We start from the raw sequence: 22,762 nt of genomic DNA, 5'->3' as shown, positions 1-22,762 counted from the left end.
GGACAAATATCCAAAATATATAAAGAATTCTTAGAATTATAGAGAACAACCCAATAAGAATTGAGCAAATGACTTAACAGACATACACAAGACATACCAGTAAACGCATGTAAAAGTGGTCAAAGTCGGGGTACCTGGTTGATCTGGTCATTGGAATGAGCGACTCTTGATCTCAGGGTTGTGAGACTGAGACCCATGTTGGGCATTAAAAGAAAAAAGTGAATGCCATTCATAAGACAAAAGCAAATAAAATCAATGATATTCGTTCATACCAGTCAGAATTGGCTAACATTAAAGTCTGCTAGTACCAAAAGTTGTTGAGAGTATACAACCACTGCAACCACTTTGGAGAATTATTTCTATAAAATTATACATACTTAATTTCCCAACCACCCAGTAATCCCATCCTCGTTATCAAGAGAATGAAAATACTTGTTCACAAAAAGACTCTATAGGCATATTCAGACAGGTTTTATTTATAAGAAACCAGTACCGGAAACAAGTATCCATCAACAAGAGAATAGATAGATAAATTGCATAGCCATACAAACCTCAGCAATTAAAGAAAGGAACTATTGGTGCATATTACAACATGGATAAATCTCAAAAGTGTCACGTTAAATGAAAGAAGCCAATCACAAAACCGTATTTGCTACACCATTTCATTTATAAGAATTTTAAGAACAGACAAAACTTAGACATTATAATAGAAATCAGGAATGAGGATTGATGAGAAGGGGCCAGGAGAGAACTTTCTAGAGTGATGGAAATGTTCTATATTTTGTTTGGAGTTGTGATTACATTAGTGTATACAATTATCAAGGCACATGAGACTGTACTCTAAAATCCTCATACATATTTTACCCCAGTAAAGAAATAAAAGAGACTATAACTGTTTGTTTTTATGATGTCCATTCATCATGCAAGGTGGATGTTGACTCTTCTAGTGTAAAGTAAGTTTATAAAACCCTTTATCTTGGCTAAAGACCCTGCATGATTTGGTTCTTGCCTACCCTTTCTACTTCATGCCCTCTTTTTACCTCCTAGCTCCTATCTAACCCTGTTGGCTTTATTATAAAGTAGGTCATTTCTTGATGTTTTCTGGTCAGTCTCTTATTTCTTTTCTTCATTGCATTTAGGATAACTTGCATTTATTTTCTCTCTTTCTCCTTTTATACCTCGCTTTTTTCACCATCCTATTCCCCAGTGTTATTCTCAGGCTGTTGCCTGCCTCAGTGAGTTTTTGTTAAACATGTGAATGAATGAGTGTTCTTGTTGTTCTGTATGTTGGTAAAGCGGTACTCTGCGTAAACATTCCTCTGTTTGGGGTTTGATCCTTACCAATTCAAATAAAAATGGCATAGTCTTTTTTTTTTTAATGTTTATTTATTTTTGAGAGACAGAAACAGAGTACGAGCTGGGGATGAGCAGAAAGAGGGAGACACAGAATCTGAAGGAGGCTCCAGGCTCTAAGCTGTCAGCACAGACCTTGATGCAGGGCTCGAGCCCACGAACTGTGAGATCATGACCTGAGCCGAAGTCGGACACTCACCTGACTGAGCCACCCAGGTGCCCCAAAAATGACATAGTCTTTTTTCTATAAGCAAAGCAGACCTAGACTGTGCTCAAATGAGTTTTTGGTTGATGCAGCCAAACTATTTGTATAATCCAAGGGAACTTTTTCTTCCCTTTCCCTTTCCAGAATCCCAATATAGTTTCCCTTCTCTTTTCTAATCAGAGCTTCTTACACAAGAGACCTAATAACATGATAATGCTTTCCAAACATATTTGTTCCAGTACCTATTGGTAAAATGTTTGAGCACATTAACCACATAGGTACATTTACTTATTTCAAAAACATGAATATATTGCAGTACCTACTATATAATTAAACATGCACAAAAATAACATTTTTTAAAGGATGGGATGAAAGATGGCTCTAACCACCCCACCTCCCCATGTGCTCATCCCACTTTGAAGACACTGCCTTGTGACAAATATTATACTATATTTACTTATACATCTAAGTATAAACCTGCAGTAAGCTTAATACTCTTTCATTTTAACCTTGCCTCTGACTATGGATTGAAAGGCTTTATTGCATTTTAAATGATTGTTTATAATATTGTTTCGTGCAGGTAGGGTAGAATTTTTAGGTGGAGCATATTCTGAATTCATCTCATATAATTTTTACTGATTTTATTCTTAACATTGTTCACTGATAATTTTTCTACAGAAGAATATATATTTTAGAGGGAAGAAATAATGAGATTAGGGAAGTAGGAAGGCAGATAAGGAAGAGCTATAGAAAAGGCTATGTTGGAGCACCTGGGTGGCTCAGTTGGTTAAGCATCCGACACTTGATTTTGGCTCTCAGGTCATGATCTCACAATTTGTGAGATTGAGCCCTATATCGCACTCTGTGCCAACAGCACAGAACCTGCTTGGGATTCTCTCTCTCTGCCCCTCCCCTGTTTACATTCACTCTTTCTCTCTGTTTCAAAATAAATAAACATTTTTTTTTAAAAAAGAAAAGGCTATGTTGACTTTTAAAATATTTAATTACACTGTAAATATGGATAGTAGTTCATTTGAATGAAATGTCATCAGCTTGGGGGATTACTAAGTGTAGAAAATTAGCAGTTTGTACATGTAGATAAAGTTGCTAAAAATGGTGGAAACACCAAACGATTATTCTCAGGTAAAAAGACAGTCTTTAATAAGCATCAACACTGCTATATAGCAGCCTGAGACAGGTTTGGAGATTTTAAGCCTCCTGTTACCTCTGAGACCTAAAGGAAGCAGAACATAAAAATGAGCCTCTATCAATTTGAAGCAAACCTAATCTTTGTGATCATGGCTGTGGTCTAAATCTATTAAGGATGTTCAAATTCAGTGTCCTTGGTATCACTGTGGCTTGACCTGAATAGTGAGCAATAAACTTGTGTATTATAATTCTGGTTTGAAGATATGTGCTTAGGAAGTGAAACCGACAGTCAGTGTTTGGTGTCTGTCTCTAAGCAGACTAAAAGCCTATATAAAATGACAGGTGCATTTCTAGGGAAGGAAACCTATAATGTTTTCCTATTTAGTAGGTGACACTATGTCCCAAGATAACACAAGCTTAAGGGGCTGGAACAAGCATGGTTATTAAAGGCTAGCAGTTCCTCAGTTCATACAAATTGAATTTTTTCGTAGGCTAGAAGACTGTGGAAATCTAGTGTAGAGTACTGAAATAAATTAGCATATTAAGTGAATTTATACATTCAGGCTTGTGAGCACTTTGAATTTAAGGAAGAAACTTTATTACTTCTTGAAAGGGAGAAAAAGCAGTTCTTAAATTCTGTTTGATCTCCCTATTTGAAAGGGCCTATATGATAAACGATATCATTTTGATGATTATCCAAAGCAGCGGTTATTATATTGATCAAAATCTTTCTCTCTTCTTTCTTTTTTCAGAATTACTGATTTAGGGAACATTAAAAGAAGATTGTATTTATCAACAGTCCATAAGGAACTGTCCTCCACTCCTCTTCATGCAAAAATCCCACTTTTCATGATCAAACGCAAAATTGTAAGTGTCACATGAATGTTGCTTAAAATATTAAATTCAACTCAGCAAATACTAATTATGGGCCTATTCTGTGTATAAGGTACTTTGTTAAGTGCTATAGTCATAAAAAAGTGAATAAAATGCATACTCTTCCTTTCCCTCCCATGAAGGAGCTTAAAATCCAATAGGTGGGAAAATATAATTATTTGAGCATCTGGAATAGTAACAAAAATGTGATAGGAAGTGCAGTGAAGAGAGAAATTCTACTGGTACCAGGAAAGGAAAAGAAGCCCATCTGAGTGCAAGATGAGAAAAGGCTGCATGAAGAAGAATACACTTCTTTGAGCCTATGAAGGACTGTAAGAATTCAACAGGTAAAGAAGGGAAGCAAGCATTCCAGGCAGAAGGAACAGCATGAACAGAAGCCTGAAGGCTGAAAATTGGTACATATTTTGAGAACAAAGAATGATTAATCATTGTTGCCAGATTTTTTAAAAATAACCTTAAGGAAACAGCAGTCCTATAATGCAACAGTCAAGTATAGGTTGGGAGATTTTATGCCTATTGTGTGACCTCTGAGACCTAAAGCAGCAGTAATGTAGGGGAAGGTAAACAGTAGGCGACAGGCTAAGAAATTTGAGCGTGATATGACTGACTAGTCTTTCTCAGACTTCAGTTATTTTAGTACTACTCTCATGACTTTCCCATGTTTGTGTACGACCTGTGATTAATACTTTCCTTTAAATAACTCACCTTTTGGGGTCTTAAATACATTTATTTTATTTTTTTTTTTAATGTTTTATTTATTTCTAGGAGAGAGAGAGAGACAGCGTGAGCAGGGGAGGGTCAGAGAGAGAGGGAGATACAGACTCTGAAACAGGCTCCAGGCTCTGAGCTGGCAGTCAGCACAGAGCCCAACGCGGAGCTCGAACCCACAAACCGCGAGATCATGACCCAAGCGAAAGTCAGACGCTTAACCCACTGAGCCACCCAGGCGCCCCATAAATACATTTATTTTAGAAGAAACCTTTAACCACTTTCTCAAATGTATGGACACCAGTGTAAGGAAGGATCATGAAAAGTCAAGTAAATATGACACCTGGAAATTAATAAATCTCTAATAACTGATTCTAAGAAAAATGGAGATCTGTGATCTGTCAGACAAAGAATTCAGAATAATCTTCTTAAAGAAGTTTGGTGACCTACAATAATATACAGGCAGACAACCAAATGAACTTAGGAAAACAAATCACAAACAGCACAAGATATTTGACAGAGTAATAAAAAATATCAAAAGCAAGCAAATAGAAATGTTGGAACTGAAAAATACAGTAAGTTGAACTGAAGAATTCAATAGAGAGCTTCCAAAGCAGATTCAATCATGCAGAAAAAAGAATCAGTGACCTGGAAGACAAGGCAACTCAAATTATCCGGTCAGGGAAGTAAAACATGAAATGGAATGACAAAGAGTGAAAAAAGCCTATGGGAATTATGAGACACAAGGAAAATAAACAATATTCACATTATGAGAATTCCATAAGGAGGAGAGAGAAAGGGACAGAAAGTCTATTTAAAGCAGTACTGGCTCAAAACTTCCAAAACCTGGGGAGAGAAATAGATATCCAGATCCAAGAAGCCCAAAGGACCCTAAATAAGATGACACAGACATAATGCAATTACATGTCAAGAGTCAAAGAAAGAATTTTAAAAGCAACAAGGGAAAAGAGAGAAGTTACATACAAAGGAACCCCCATAAAACTATGGGGAGATTTTTCAACAGAAGCTTTTCAGGCCAGAAGAGAATAGGATAAATATTGGGGGGAAAAAACTTAAAATCAGCCAAGAATACTCTACCTAGCAAAGCTGTCTTTCAGAAATAATGGAGGGATAAAGTCTTTCCGAAACAGACAAAAGCTGATGGAATTCATTACCACTAGACCTATCTTACAATAAGTACTAAAGGGAGTTCTCAGAGTAGAAATAAAAGGCCTCGAACAACATGCAAATCTAAGACGGCAATGTAAAACTCACTGTATATTCAATAGTCCGAGTTGGAGCCAATAGCAGGGCAATAGTGGTACGTAATTCATTTACAATAATATAAAATTGCATTCACCCTTTTATGTCTAAGTATTGATTTCCTTATTCATCTAAGATTTTTTAGAGTAGTGTTAGGTGGTTTCTAAGAGTTAAATCATGTGTGAGACCAATACACTATTCTATGTGGTCATTGAATCAAATCTTTCATTACTTTGCTTTTGTGAGTCCAGTCCCCTTTGTCAGTTAACTAACTGAAGTTCTAGATAGTTTGTTAAAATGTAAACTGATGATTCTGTACACGGCTATGATATACACACGTACACATACCCAGTGTCATTTGTAGGAATACAGTATTTGAAAATCAAATACTATCTTTCTTTACAAGTAAACCTTGATGAGATAAGAAGTAAACTTAACTGACTGATATTTCTTATTTAACAAGTGAGTCAGATGAATTTGTGCCAGTGGCACCAAGTATCTAAGGACACAAGAAATGTACTATGGAAACTAAAAAATAATAGTATGTGTAATAGGTCCTGGGGCCTGATGTTCTATGACTTAACTACCTCATCTTCCCAGCCTCCAATCAGATGATTCTGGAGAATAGTTACATATAGGTTTTAAAAAATTCTGGTGTGAAGAAAGCAAACTGGTCAGTATTTTAGGTAACTTAAGCTCATGCTAAATTTTAAAAGGCAAAGCAGTCATAACATTTGTAACGTATCTAGAACTTTTTCCTCACTGTGGCTGAATCTAGAAAGAATTGTTCACTTACCTATGAGATAGTCCTAAGCAATAAGCAAAGATAAGATTTTTTCTATAGTGTTCCCCATCCCAGTGAAATCACCAAGTCATAACTACTTGTAATGTATTCTAATTATTCTATATTTTGTTAAATACAAACACATACATAATACATAGAGATTAAGAGCATGGTATCTGAATTCTCACAGTTACAAGTTATGTGACCCTGTGCAAGCTTCTGTGTTCATTTTCCTCATAAAGGAGGGCACTTGTTGGGATGAGCACTGGGTCTTATATGGAAACCAACTTGACAATAAACTATTTAAAAAAATAAAATGCATCTAATATAAGATATACATGAGATATACATCCTATTAAAGGTTGTTGTGGAGATTTACACAAGTATATAAACATAAGGCTTTTAGAACAATGTCTGGCATAGTCTAAGCCTTAGATAAGGATTACAGCTCCAATTTGCTCTTTAGTTGCTACTTCTTCTAGGAAGCCCTCCATGGTATCCCCTATGTGGTTTAGATATTTGGGGTATAGTTCACCATTGGCATTCAAAAATTCCTAATCCTTATAACACTTCTTCACTCTGCACCAAAATCACGTTTGCTTACATATCTCCCCGCCTTTAGACTATAAGCATGTCTTAATTGACTTGTATCCCTAGTACTACCCTATAAATCCATGGCATGTAGTAAGTACTCCATAAATATTTGTCCAACAAATTGGCAGATCTTACTGTGCCTCCTGACATGGGAGAGAAAATAAATGAGTTTGTCATGGACCTTTCTAAAATGTGCTAGATGATCCCAGAAATCTTCTGTACTATTCAAACAAATATTAAGAAATTCAGTTCTAAAACTTATACTAATTTCCCTTGAATCCAAGAGATGCTGCAGTAGCAGAGGGTCTTTCATTTCCACTGTTGATGTAGTCTATTCACATTGAGCCCTTATCGAATTAGAACTGAGTTATGTTTTAGGGGAACCTTCTGTAGAGAGAAGCAAGGTGAGAGAGAGCACTCCACCCATTCAAAATGCCATCGCTAGGCTCCTCCTTGGTGTTGATGTGGTGCTGCTCTACTTCTCTGCTTTTTTTTGTTTGTTTATTATATTTATTTTTCAGAGAGAGAGACAGAGTGTAAGCAGGGGAGGGACAGAGAGAGTGGGAGACACAGAATCCGAAGCAGGCTCCAGGCTTTGAGCTGTCAGAGAGAGAGCTGTCAGCACAGAGCCCAACACAGGGCTCAAACTCATGAACCATGATGAGATCATGACCTGAGCCAACCCAGCCGCCCCTCTAGTTCTCTGCTTTTTGCCAAAACTTTCTTCACATCTACTTTTTTAGAAACTGTAGATATTTTGAAACACAGTATTTTTTAAAGCTCTTCAGCTAACATTTATAAATCAAAAGTTATCAATACCGTCTGCTGTGTACTGAGCAGTCAGCTGAAGCAGAGTGGCAACTGCACACTTTTAACAGGGCTTTAAGCTCTGCATGAAGTTTAGTCCTCTGCACTCATAAAGAATGCAGGTGCACTCAGACCCTTCCTGTTTCGTTCATTTCAGTTATCTGCGTCGGCCCTCTAGGCATACGGTTTGCCTCGATTTAAAGGATAATTGCTAAATGGTCCACTTTGCCTTGGTTCTTTAGCTGAAATCTTACATAGCCAAAGGCAGCAAATAAATATTCTTAGAGCCACACCAGTATGAATATTTATGTCTAGTTATTCCAGTTACCATTAAATGTTCAACCTTTCAAATTAAAAAATTTATTTTTCATGTTATTCTTAATTATGAGTGATTCACTTTACATTTAAATTACAACAGTTTATACTTTTTACTTAGGTTTTCAATGATAAGAGCAGTTTGAAAAATTAATAACCATCAGATTAAACAATGGAGGTAGCCACTTAGTCAAGACTCACTGAAATCAATCTTACTTCTCTTTCAATCTAATTCCAGTTAGTTGATGATGGTATCAAATGAACATCAGTGTCTTGCCACCAAAGTATATATTAATGTACAGTATATCTAATTGTATCTGAATAGGAAGTTCAGGTATGAAATATCATTGAGCATGAATCATTCATTGGAGCTATAATGAAGTGGTATGATAAATTGCAATGCCAAAATCTTTTAGTAACCTTTACCACTCAGATACCCAGTGTTTGTCATTTAAATGACAACTCTTCAGAAGTTGTACTTTCTTGAACCACAACTCTGATGGAATATGTTATGGCTTTTATTACAAACTGAAAATGTGGTATAATGTTTTTAAATTTCCCCTCAACGATCATTTTTCCCATAAAGCCAGTGATTTAGAAATGTTTGATGTTTAACAGTATTTAATTTCTTGAGTGTCATTGAATGAGAAGGAAATAGAGGAAGCAGGTTTATTTAGACACAAGATCATTTAGTTATACACTTAAGATACTAGAGAATGTTTATAACCTTCTGGTACTTATTTGAAGGTCTGTAAATGTTTTCATTTCCTTTTTGAGAATATCACTGAAAGATACCTGTTTTTCTCTCTCTACTCACCTGTCAGTTTAATACAGATGTTGAAGAAATTTGGGGAAAGAAGAGCAGATCCATGCCTTCCTCTGCTGGCCCTGAATGGTTATGTGAAGGAGGAGCAAGTACATAAAATAAGTTCTGAAAAACAGATGATTACCTCCATAAATCACATGAACAGTCAGGATATTGTTAGAGTGTGGCCTCTAGAGCTAGATTGTAGGGGTTCAAATTCTGGTTGTCACTTCCTGTCTGTGGGCCCTTGACCAAGTCAGTTAATCTCTCTGTGCTGTATTTTCTCATCAGTTAGGTGACAGTAATAGAACCTGCTTCCTAGAGGAGTTGTTAGGATCAAAACAGTTATTATGTAGAATAGTGCCCAGCTCATAGTAAGTGCTCAGTTAATATTAGTTGATATTGTTATTATTTTACTATTTTCTCTTGACATAAATCTGTGTTTATTAACTTATAAATATAGTGTCATAATAAACTTTGGAACTTATAGTTCATTTCAGTTGGCATATACTTATTGAGTCCCTGCTACAGGTGTAGGTCTGTGCCAAATGTTAAGAATCGAAAAGTAAATGACACACAGTCTTTCTCATCAAGGAGATTATAATATGGCAGAGGAGCAAACACATAAACAATTAAAGATAATGGGCTCTGGTGAACACCAAGCTAATCTTAGGAACCAAATGCTATTAAAGGAAAATATCAGATTCATCTAGCCAAGTTGGTGAATGTTATAGTGGAGGTATTTGTGCAAAATAGTGAATACACACCAAAAAAAGCAATGGAAGTTTATGTCACGTTTGATCCATTAACTGATTCAAACGTATAGAATTACAGTGCTAGAAAGGAAGGCTAGATGAAACCATAAAGGGGTTTGAAAGCCATGTTGAGAAGTTTGAATTTTAGCCCATTAGAAATTTTTAAAATAATTTTTAACATGGAGAAGTTTTGTGATATGACCTGTATTCTAGAAAATAACTATTGTATCAGAATGGGAAGAGCTGGAGGCTGAGAGACCAGGTAAGAGGCAACGCAGAAGTCTGGGTGAGACATATGAGACTGAATTAGAGCAGCACCAAAGAAGTAGAAGAGGAGAACAGGAAAGAAAGACACTTAAGGAGTAAAATCAGTGGAAAAAAATGGAGAAAATGGCACTAAGACTCACTGGACTTACCACCAAGTTAAACACTGAGGAATACAGTAAAATTGAAGTCAGAAATATACAAACTATTCAAACAAAAGCACAGAGGGGGGAAAAGGTGTAAAAAGAGATGAATACAGTCCAACTGGCTTGTGAAACAGTATCAGCCAGTCTAATATGTGTATAATCATATTAGTAGAAGGAAAGCAAAGAGAGCCTGAGCACAAGAAAATTTATAGAAGTGATGGTTAAAATTTTTCAAAATTTGAAAAATATACCTATAGATCCAGTAAGCTAAACAAATCAAGAGCTGAAGATCATTCAAAAACCACACCAGAGTACACCACAGTATATCATAACTTAAAAAACAAACAAAAAGAAACAACCCTAAAACAATGCCATGGGATATCATAACTAAATTGCTAAAAATCAACGATAAAGAGAAAATCTTAAAAAACAGCCAGAGGAAAAATTACATTATACACCAGAGAACAATGCTAAAGTATATCACAGCTTCCCATGAGAAGCAATGAGAGTAAGAAGACAATGGAATGATGCTGGGGAAAAAATTTTTTTAATCTGTCAACCTAGAAATTTAGTGAAACTAACCTTCAAAGTATGAGCAAAATAAAAACATTTTCAGACTAAAAAGGTGAATTTATTGCCAGCACACTTGCTCAACAAAAATATTAAAGGAAGTTCTTTAGGCTAAAAAAATGTGTGCTAGATTGAAATGTTGGTCTAAATGAGAGACGAGTGCCAGTGATGTTAAATATGTAGATGAATCTGAAAGATTGTTTATTCATACCATAATTTCTTTAAAAGTATTTGTTGAAAGCAAAAATAATACTGGTATAGAAGTAAAATATATGAAATATATGACATTAACACAAAGAATGGTAGAGATACTAGTGTACTTTTTTTAGATTCTTACCCATGGGATATTCTATTATTACTCAAAGTTAGAGTGTGATAAGTTAAAGATTCATAATGTAAACTCTAGTGCAATCTTTGAAAAGAAAAAGAGTATAATCAGCCAATTGATGAGATTAATGGGACACTAAAAATGTATTCAATCCAAAAGAATACAGGAAAGAACTAAACAAAGAATAGATGGGACAAATTGAAAACGAATAGCAAGATGGTAGTCCTAAACTCAAAAACATCGGAATAATTACATTAAATGGAAATGGACTAATCTCTGACTAAAAGACAGAGATTGGTAGATTAATGAAAAAGCAAGATACAATAGTATAATGTTTATAAGAAAAGTATAGGGGCACCTGGGTGGCTCAGTCAGTTAAGCGTCCGACTTCAGCTCAGGTCATGATCTCACAGTTCATGGGTTCGAGCCCCACATCAGGTTCTGTGCTGACAGCTAGCTCGGAGCCTGGAGCCTGCTTCCGATTCTGTGTCTCCCTTTCTCTCTGACCCTCCTCTGCTTATGCTGCCTCTCACACTCTCTCTCTCTCTCTCTCTCTCTCTCAGAAATAAATAAAACATTTTTAAAAATGTATAAGAAAAGTATATTAAATCTAAAGACAGGTGAAAAATTTTAAAAAGAAAAGGTTATATCATGCAAGCACTAACTGTATAAAAGCTAGAGTGGCTATGTTAATATCAGACAAAGTAGACTGCAGGAAAATGAATATTATGTAAAGAATCATTTTCATAATGATGAGAGAGTCATATCATGTAGACGATATAACAAACCTAAATATGTACACACCCAGTAACAGTGCTTGGAAATACACAAAACAAAAAGTAATAGAACCAAAGTGAGAAACATAAATACACAACTTTAGATGAAGATTTCAACATTCCCCTCTCAGATTCTCTTGCATCTGAAGCATCTAAAATATGCAGAAATAATCAATAGACTATATCAATGAAATAAAGAAATGGACAATGGAGAAAGTCAATAAAACCAAAAGTTTGTTATTTAAAAAGATTTAGTAAGTGATAAGCTGTTAGCTATATTAATCAAGAAAAAAGAACACACATTACCAATATCAAGAATGAAAATAGGGAAAAGAGAAAACAAAGGAATTTTATGAACAATATTTTGTCATTAATTTTGACAATTTAGATGAAGTAGGAAATTTCTGTTAAAGACAAATTACTAAAACTGATACTAAAAGAAATTAAAATTTAAAATAGTCATATATTTATTTTTAAAATTGGATTTGTAATTAAAAACATTCCTGCAAAGAAAATACAGATCCAGAAAATCTACATCCAGGCTTTACATATAATTCTACCAAACATTTAAGAAAAAATAATACCAATTTTAAACATTCTCTTTCAGATAATAGAGGAGAATGAACATTTCCCAAGTCATTGAATAAAATGAGGTCAGCATAATTCTGATACCAAAATCAGCAAAGACATTATAATTCCCAAAAGAGAACTATAAATCAGTATCATTCATAAACATAAATATTTGAATCCTTAATATCAAGAATTCAAAGTAGGTCTTACATTTGAAAATCAGTGTAATTGATCACATTAACAGAATAATGGAGAAAAAAATCATAAGATCATCTGAATAAATGTAGAAAAATCTTTTAACAAAAATTCCTCAGCCATTTATGATAAAAACTTACATCAAACTAGGAATAGAAGGAAACTTTTTCAACCTGATAAAAGGTTCCTATTTTTAAAAAATCTACAACTAAATGATACCTACTGGTGAAAAAGTGACTATTTATTCCCTAAGATGGGGAACAAGTCAAGGTTATCCACTCTACTTCTATTCAGCATTGTATTGGAGGTCCCAGCAAATGCAGTAAGATAATAAAGAGAAAAAAACACATACAGATCGGAAAAAAAGAAATAAAACTTTCTCTCTTTGCAGACAACATAATCATATAAGTAGACAGTTCTAAGGAATCTACAAAAACTGAACAAAACCTACTAAAATAAGTGAGTTTTTATAGGGTCACAGAATATAGTGTAGATATAACCGAAGTCAATGGTATTTTTATATATTTCTATATAAGATGTTTATAGCAATAAATAATTGAAGTTTAATTTTTTTAATTTAAATATTTTTATTGAGTTTTTTATTTTAATTCCAATATACTTAACATAAAGTTGTATTAGTTTTAGGTATACAGTATGGTTATTCAGCAATTCTATTTTTAATTTTAAAAATATTTACAATAGCATCAAATATATGTAATACTCAGGAATACAGTTAATAAAATATATGCTAGACCTTTACATTGAAAACTATAAATCATTGCTGAGAGAAACTGAAGAAGACGTAAATAAATGGAGACATGTGTTTATGGATCCAAAGAATGTATATCCAATCTAATCCCAATCAGAATCCCAGTAGACTTTTTTTTTAAGTTTATTTTTATTTATTTTGAGAGAGACAGAGACACTGTTAGTGGGGGAGAGGCAAAGAGAGAGTGAGACAGAGAATCCCAGATTCTGTACACAGAGCCCAACCTGGGGCTCAAACTCACAAAACCATGAGATCATGACCTGAGCTGAAACCAAGAATCAAACACTTAACCAGCTGAGCCACCTAAGCACCCAAGGCTTTTTTAAAATTTTTTTAACTTTTTAATAGTTTTTGAAAAATATACTAACAAATTCTAAAATATATATATGGGAATTTAAAGGTCTCAGATTACACAATTTCAAAACATAAAAATTGTACCTCATGATTTCAAGACACAGTGTAAAGCTACAGTAATCAGGACAATGTGTTATTGGCATAGATACCAATAAAAAGTTTAGAAATAGACACACACGTGTAGTGACTTGATTTTCAACCAAAACAGTAGAGCAAGTCCGTGGAGATAGGAACATCTTTTGTCAGAACTGGAACTTCTGAGTATCCATATGGGGAAAAGAAAATGAACCACAACCCATACTTCACACCATTCACAAAAACTAATTTAAGATAAATCATAGATCTAAATGTAAATGCTAAAAATATAAACAACTTTAGGAGATTTCTTAGGACCCAGAAAACATTAACCCTAATACAGAATAAATCAACAAAATGGGCTTAAACAAATTTAAAACTGCTCATCAAAAAGACGTTTTTAAGAAAATGAATATGCAAGCCACAGCTGGAAAAAAATATTTCTAATACATATATCTGGGAAAAGACACATCCAGAATATATTCTACAACTGTACAATAAAAAATAATATTTTTAAGGCAAAAACAATTGAATAAGCAAAATTATGGAATCAAATAAACATGTGAAGAGCTCCATACCATCAATCAGGGGAATTCAGATGAAAAACACAGTTACCACTACTTCACTCACTAGAATGGCTAAAATAAAAGAGACAGGGAATACTAAATGTTGGTGACATATAGAACAATTATCATATATTCCAGTGTAAATGGAGAATTTCCAACATAACCACTTTGGAAATACCTTTGGAAGTTTCTGATAAAGTTAAACATTTACCCATTGATCCACCAGTTCCATTCCTTGGTGTATATCCATGGAAATGTAAGTATGTGTATAAAAAAATACTTGTATGGGAATTTTACAATAGCTTTATTTATAAAAGCCCAAATCTTGAAATAGCCCATATGTCCCACAACAGAAGATTGAACAGTTAAATTGTGGTATATTCACAGAGTGGTGTACTAGTCAGCCAAACAAAAATGGACTGCTAATACATAAAACAACGTTGGTGAACCTCAAGTATTAAGCCAAATGAAAGAAACCACTTACTGTGATCCCATGTATATGAAGTAATAGATAATCTAAGGTAAAAGAAATTAGTGTTTGCCCTTAAGAGGGGTGAGTCTAACATTGACTGGGAAGCAGCACAAAAGATCTTTCTTGAGTGATTGAAATGCTTTATAACTTGATGGTATGCAGGTGACTGAATGATCAAAATCATCAAACTGTGCCCTTAAAGTCTGTGCATTTCATGGTATGAAGGTCAAAAAGATTGTATGGTTAACATATATTAAGCACATATATGTTAGGCACTATTATAAGTGCTTACATGCATTTAAACGTTTAATCCTAACAACTCTGAGAGATGTATTATCATTACCATCATTTTACAAATGAGGAAAGCAAGGCACAGAGAGATTAAGCAACTGCAAAGACTATCTAACTAGTAATGGTAGAACTGGAATCCAAACCCAGGCGGACAGGCTCCAGAGCCCACACTCTCACATCCCTAGGAGAAATGTATTTAAAAGGAGTCGCCAGTAGAGTTTAACTGGAGGGAATTTCCAGACAGGTTAAGTAATAGAATATTATAATTAGATAGTAGAAAGTAATTTATAATTCCAAATTTTAAAAGTTAAGTGTTTCGGAGAAATAAAGTTAAATCTTAGGATGTGGCCATCTGAGTGGATTGCTGAGTGAAGAGGTGAAGAAAGTTTTGGAAGGATAGGAGGTTAAGGGACTCCGGGATAGGAGGTTAATTGGACAGTACTTTAGAAGGTAAAGTGAATCTGGTCCCAGCGTTTTTCAGGAACGTGTATATGGGCTGACAGGGGTGTGTCTGCAGAAGTGGGAGTGACCAGGGACTGAACTGAAGATCAGTGAAGTTAAAAGGCTAGAAGAGCCTGTGAATGGAATGCCTCAGGCTTCAAAAAAGATAGGGTTCCCAGTCGGAAGTGCAAGCCCACTCCCAATGTAACCTAGCTCCATGGCCTCAAAATTGAGGCTGTAGAAGAAGCACATGTGAACTCCATAAGTGAGCTTCAACTCTAGAGTTGAAAACTAGTATCTCAGAGAAAAGCCAGGTTTCGGTTAAAGTAAGGTATTGCAGGACCCTTAGAAAAATACAGAGAATGTAATTACTTTTTAGTAGTAAGGATTTCAGAGGGCACAGTGAAAGATAACTTGAGAATTAGCAATGGGCTGGCATTTCAGGAAGAGACTGCTTGCTCAATGCAGACAGGAATGGGAGGTGGGGGTCAACTACTAAATATGTATCATGAAGATACATTATAAGGAGCTTGCCTTTCTGTGGTTCAGCACTAACAGCACTAACAACACGAACAGCCCCGACCTCTCCTTAACTCCCCTCTCTCCGTGTAAGGACTTGTCATGATTTGCTTTTCCTGGGGAAACTGTTTTTTAATATAGTAGTAAACGGTAATTGCTTCTCCTCACCATGCAGATATAACATTACTATTTTGATTTCCGCTTACACCATTTAATAAACAGTATGACGGTGATTGAGATGAATAAGGTCATTGTAAGCAGATTTTCTTTTGAGATATTAAAGCTAATGTGAAAAATCATTTTAAAGGGCACAAGAAAAAATGTCTTAAAACCCCATTCTTTGTTATCATTTTAGGAACACAAAAACAGAATGAGGTTCTAAAATTGTGAGAAGAGATGTACTTTAGGATTGCTAGGCTATGAAATTGTGGTTTCTTGTTTGTTGTTTCCTTTTAGAAAGGCACCACTAGCTAGAGCTGAGCACAGTGACTCAGGCTCTTTCTACACTGGCACAATGAATCCAATTATCTTCACATGTTTCCTGCAGTAATGGCAAGGAAAATCAGAAAGTGCTAGATGACTAAGAACTTGTTATCACTTGCATTTGAATGGGGTGTGTGTGTGTGTGTGTGTGTGTGTGTGTGTGTGTGTGTTCACACAGTCTACTGGCCTTTCACCAGTATATAGTAAAGCCATAGGGCCAAAACATGAGTCAGTAAAATCTAGAAATTCATGCTTCAAATCATTCTTTTGCCCTTTCCCAGTCAGTTCCTTTATGCAGAATTCCATACTGGAGCTAAATAGTATAAACTCTCTTACTAATTGAAGCAACAAACTAAGCAAAACTGTCTTTCCTCTGTCAGATTGCTGTCTTTCTGGTACATAATTATTAAGCCCATAATTAGGAATATTGTAAATCAAGAATTCTCTGCTAGACTAGAGTTACACTTAGGAATTAAGTGATTAGAGGTCAAGAAAAATGTCAAAAAAAGGATTTTAAGACTGGTTGATCACCAAAAATAAGGAAAACAATATTTTATAAAGATTAACTATAGGGGCATCTGGGTAGCTCAGTTGATTGAGCATCCAGCTTCAGCTCAGGTCATGATCTCACTGTTTGTGGGTTTGAATGCCATATCAAGCTCTGTGCTGACAGCTTGGAGCCCAGATCCTGCTTCGGATTCTGTGTCACCCTCTCTCTCTGCCCCTCCCCTGCTTGCACTCTGTCTCTCTCTCTCTCTCTCTCTCTCTCTGTCTCAAAAAATAAATGTTTAAAAAAATTAAAGAAAAAAGATCAACTATAATTCAGATAAGCCACATGTTGATAGTAGAGAGTTCATACTCTTCTGAAACTCCCAAAAGCCTATCACAGCGTTTATATGAATAATGAGTTATTTGTTGAAGCTTATGAAAAGTAGAACCTTTACGGATACCAGCTAAAACAAGTAATTTCTATTTCCTGTAGCCAGTGGAGATTTGTGAAAGTTATTCCCATCTTCCTCAGGAGCTACTCCCATCTGTACCTCTAAGAGATGAATTCACTAAAGTTATCAGCTCCCACACATTTATGGGGTTAGTTGAGTGATTATAAAATGAGAGTTTGAGGATTTTGCTTGAGGGAGAGCTTGGGAAGATGGTGGAGTAGAAAGACCCTGAACTAACCCCATCCCACATTTTCAACTAAATATGATCCACATCCAAGTCAACAAACTGGAGGGTAATCTGAAGACTGGAAGAACAAACTCCTCAACTAAATATAGAGAAGAAGCTGCAACCAAAAGGTTAGAAAGGTCAGAAAGGCCACAGGAGGCTGCCTGCAGGAAGGAGGGAGCTGCGTGCAGAGAGGGCAGAGAAATGGGCCCTCGCAGCAGGGAGCTCACACAAGGAAGGCTAATCCCCATGACATTTGGCTTTAAAAACCAGAAGGCCTGGAGTACCTGGCTGGCTCAGTTGGTAGAGCATATCACTCTTGATCTTGGAGTCATTAGTTTGAACCCCACATTGGGTATAGAGTTCACTTTAAAAGGGGAGAGTGCCTGGGTGGCTCAGTCAGTTAGGCTGTTAGGTGGTTAAGCAACCAACTTTGGCTCAGGTCATAATCTCACAGTTTGTGAGTTCGAGCCCTGCATTGGGCTCTGTGCTGATAGCTCAGAGCCTGGAACCTGCCTCAGATTCTGTGTCTCCATCTCTCACTCTGCCCCTCCCCCACTCACACTCCAGCTCTCAAAAAATGAATAAACGTTAAAAAAAAAAAAAAAACAGAAGGGCTGAATTCCATGAGTTTATAAAACCAGTGGTACCTAGGGCTTTAAAAGTCAGCTGACTCAGCACTGGGCAAGCTGGGAGGAGGAGGAATAGCTGGGTCTCCACCCTTAAAGAGACAGCAGTCTGCATAGAGAGGCAACAACAACAACAAAAACAAAAACAGTAGTTTGCACAGCCATGGGGGCAAAATGGGAGACAGATCTGTACATACTGATTGCAGAGCATGCTGGGGGACTTCTATGAAAGCAAGGGAACTGGCAGATGCCATTTTCCTCCCCCATCTCTCTAGCATAAATACAGAGCCACCTTCAAGAGGTGGAGCTGCACAGATACTTGCTGCCTGACCCACTGGCAGTGTGCCATGCCCACAAGTTCTCTTGAGAACTAGCCCACTCCAAGCCTTCTGGCTTTAGCCCTCAGCTCAGGACAAATTTTGTTAAAGCCACACATGGGCCCTGACTAGCCACCATAGTGCACCCCACCCACCACCACTGTACACCACGAGCAGTCACCACACCAAGCCTAGACACTAAACACAAAAATAATGAAAATGAATATTTCTGTAAAATATCAGTAAGCGTAAAAGAGAGGGTAAAACCCATCTAATCATTTCAAAAGATGTAGAAAAAGCATTTGACAAAGTACAACATCCATTCATAATAAAAGTCCTCAACAAAATAGGTGTAGAGAGAACATATGTCACCATAATAAAAGCCATATATGAAAAACCCACAGTTAATATCATCCTAAATGGAAAAGAACTGAGAGCTTTTCCTCTCCAGACAGGAACAAGACAGGAATGTCCACTCTCACCACTTTTATTCAGCAAAGTACTGGAAGTCCTAGCCATAGCAAGTCAGACAACACAAAGAAATAAAAGGTATCCAGATCACCAAGGAAGAAGTAGAACTTTCACTATTTGCAGATGACATGATACTATATATAGAAAACTCAAAGGACCTCACCAAAAAACTGCTAGAACTGATTAGTGAATTTAGTAAAGTTGCAGGATACAATACAAACATATAAAATCTGTTGCATTTCCATTCACCAATAATGAAGCAGCAGAAAGAGAAATTAAGGAATCAATCTCATTGTACCAAAAACAATAAGATACGTAGGAATAAACCTACCAGAGATGAAAGACCTGTATGTACTCTGGAAACTATAAATCACTGTTGAAAGAAATGAAGATGACACAAAGAAATGGAAAGACATTCCATGCTCATGGATTGGAAGAACAAATATTGTTAAAATGTCTATACTACCCAGAGAAATCTGTACACGTAATACAATCCGTATCAAAATACCAACAGCATTTTTCGTAGAACTAGAACAAAGAATATTAAATTTGTATAGAACCATAAAATATCCCAGTAGCCAAAGCAATCTTGAAAAACAAAGCTGGAGGCATCCCAATTCCAGACTTCAAGTTCTAGTACAAAGCTGTAGTAATCAAAACAGTATGGTACTGGCACAAAAAGAGACACATAGATCAATGCAACAGAATGGAAAACTCAGAAATGAACCCCCAATTATATGGTTAATTAATCTTTGACAAAGCTGGAAAGAATATCCAATGGAAAAAAGACTTTCTCTTCAACAAATGGGCAGCAACATGCAAAAGAATGAAATTGGACTACTTTCTTACACCGTACACAAAAATACAAAATAATCAAAGACCTAAATGTGAGACGTGAAACCATGCAAAACCTAGAAGAGAACAGAGGCAATAGCTTCTTTGACATCAGCCATAGAAACCTCTCTCTAGGTATGTCTCCTCAGGCAAGGGAAACAAAAGCAAAAATAAACTTGGGACTACATCAAAATAAAAAGCTTCTGCACAGTTAATAAAACTAAAGGGCAACCTACAGAATGGGAGAAAATGTTTGGAAATGACATCCAATAAAGGGTTAATATCCAAAATATAAAGAAACTATACAACTCAACACCCCAAAAACAAACCATCCAATTTAAGAAATGGGCAGAAGAAATGAACAGACATTTTTCCAAAGACACACAGATGACCAACAGACACATGAAAAGATATTTGGCATCACTTATCATCAGGGAAATGGCAAATCAAAACTACAATCAGATATCACCTCACATCTGTCAGAGTGATTAAAGTCAACAACACACAAAACAACAGATATTAGCAAGAATGTGGGGAAAGGAGAATGCTCTTGCACTGTTGGTGGGAATACAGTCTGGTGCAGCCACTCTGGAAAACAGCATGGAAGTCTTCAAAAAGTTGAAAATAGAACTATCATACAATCCAGAGATTGCAGTAGTAGCCATTTACCCAAAGAATACAAAAATACTTCAAAATAATTCAAAGAGATATATACACCCTAATGTTTAAAGCAGCATTATCTACAATACCCAAATTATGGAAACAGCCCACGTGTCCATTGACTGATGAGTGGATAAAGTGGATGAATGGATATAGAAAAAGTGTTATATATATATGTATATATGTATGTATAAGTATATATATAAGTGTATCAAAGTACACTTGGTATATATACATATATATTCCATTTTATATATGTGTGTATATATGTATATATAAGTATATATATATATGTGTGTGTGTGTGTATATATATATATATACACAAGTATACCAAAGAAGCTATTAAGAAGCGATTGCCTCTGTTCTTTTCTATATATTATATAATTGAATATATATATTCGTGTGTGTGTGTGTGTATATGTGTGTGTGGAATATTACTCAGCCATAAAAAAAGAATGAAATCTTAACATTTACAACAAATTGGATGGAGCTAAAGAGTATAATACTGAACGAAATTAATTCAGTCAGATAAAGACAAATACCATATGATTTCACGCATATGTGAAATTTAAGAAACAAATTTAAGAAAACAAGCAGAAGGGAAAAAAGGAGAAAGAGCAAACCAAGAAACAGACTCTTAACAACAGAGAACAAACTGATGGTTACCAGATGGGTAAAATAGGCGATGGGGATTAAAGAGGGCACTTGTGATGAGCACCGGGTGATGTATGGAAGTGTTGAATCACCATATTGTACACCTGAAACTAATGTAACACTGTATGTTAACTAACTGGAATTAAAATAAAGCCTTAGAAAAATAAAATGAAAGATCGAAAGTATGTGTGTTGGCGTGTATTTATGTGCATGTCTTCATACATCATGCACATTATACATGCAGATTATTATTTGTTGAGTACTTTCCATCATGCACGAGTCCAGGCAGAAGAAATAAAAGCAGCTTGACTACGATGGATAAGAAAAGTGTGTTGTGGGTAAGGGCCTGGTTTCTTGGGCCTCGAGTTTTTGAACACAGTGGACACCAATTCCCAAGCCAAGCTGATGGAGTCTGACAAGGTATACAGGTGCAGCCGGTTGGAGGGTTCATGTAAGTAGGGAATAAAGGGCAAGGCCCTGAAAAGAAATGACCATGTTCCCATGCCATCCCCACCAGGAAACTGATTCCTTGTTCAAAACCAAACTCAGATGTCACCTCCAAGCCTTTCCTTTCCTAGATATAGGAAAACTTGGATTCAAACACAATAAAGCAATCATTAACTCTAGAAATATCGAGAGGTTGCATGAAGAAAGGTATTCTGTGTTTTCCTTATAGAGCATCATTTGGCTTAGTTGTGTATAATAGTTACATAGTCACAATAAGGAAAACACAGAATATGGATTTTGAGGAAAAAGGGGAAAAAGGGGGGGAGACAGTTACCTAGGGAGGATAAAGTGGAGGAAGTAGGGTGTGTAAGTGAACTACAGGACTTATCTACCATGACAAGAAAACAGTAGATAATGCCTAAAATTGATAAATCAAAAGGTATTATTTAAAGATACAGAGAGAAGAAACAGTTAAGAGCTGACAGTATGATTAGAAGAGTGGAGAAGTGACAAGAACTACATTTTGTGTAAAATTTGGCATGTTTGGGCTTATATTTACATGTAACATCATGGCATTTAAAACAAATTTTAAGAAGCCCTTCATGGGGCGCCCATGTGGCTCAGTCAGTCAAGTGTCAGATTTTGGCTCAGGTCATGATTTTGCAGTCTGTGAGTTTAAGCCCCATGTCAGGCTCTGCTGACAGCTCAGATCCTGGAGCCTGGTCTGGATTCTGCGTCTCCCTCTATCTCTGCCCATTCCCCATTCATGCCCTCTCTTTCTCTCTTTGTCTCTCTCTCTCTCTCTCTCTCTCTCTCTCTCTTTGTCTCTCTCTCTCTCTCTCTCCCTCTCCTCTCAAAAATAAACATTAAAAAAATTTTTTTAAAGAAGGCTTTCCTGAACCTCCCCATCCTCTCACATTGAGCCCCCTCTGCGATAACAGTTCATACCAGATGCCTCATGGCTGCCTCCCTTCCCAGACTGGAGGGACTCTCTTATTCATTCCTTTATGTCAGAGTCGTGCCCAGTGTCTAACACCTGAGAAGTGCTTAGCACCTGTGAGGAAGAATGGATGAATACAGTACTGTTGGGACAAACCACCTGAATGATTGCAATTGGGACATAATCTTAA

General features: G+C 36.0%; 1 protein-coding gene across 14 annotated transcripts in view; it reads left to right on the top strand.

Annotated features, from left to right (window-relative positions):
* CFAP20DC (CFAP20 domain containing) overlaps nt 1-22,762 on the top strand; it is a 233,385-nt gene that overhangs the window by 83,041 nt on the left and 127,582 nt on the right. For all 14 annotated transcript variants that reach the window (XR_005530284.1, XR_005530285.1, XM_039242489.1 and 11 more), the window contains one exon: nt 3,460-3,574. Coding sequence is in view for 12 of the 14 variants with exons in the window: in XM_039242489.1 (XP_039098420.1) it covers nt 3,460-3,574 (115 nt within the window). In the remaining 2 variants the exon portion in view is untranslated. The remainder of the gene's footprint in view (nt 1-3,459; nt 3,575-22,762) is intronic.

The sequence above is a fragment of the Hyaena hyaena genome, unplaced genomic scaffold (assembly GCF_003009895.1).
Source record: "Hyaena hyaena isolate Hyena2069 unplaced genomic scaffold, ASM300989v1 scaffold_212, whole genome shotgun sequence".
NCBI lineage: Eukaryota > Metazoa > Chordata > Mammalia > Carnivora > Hyaenidae > Hyaena > Hyaena hyaena.
This window is presented reverse-complemented; position numbering and strand designations above follow the sequence as displayed.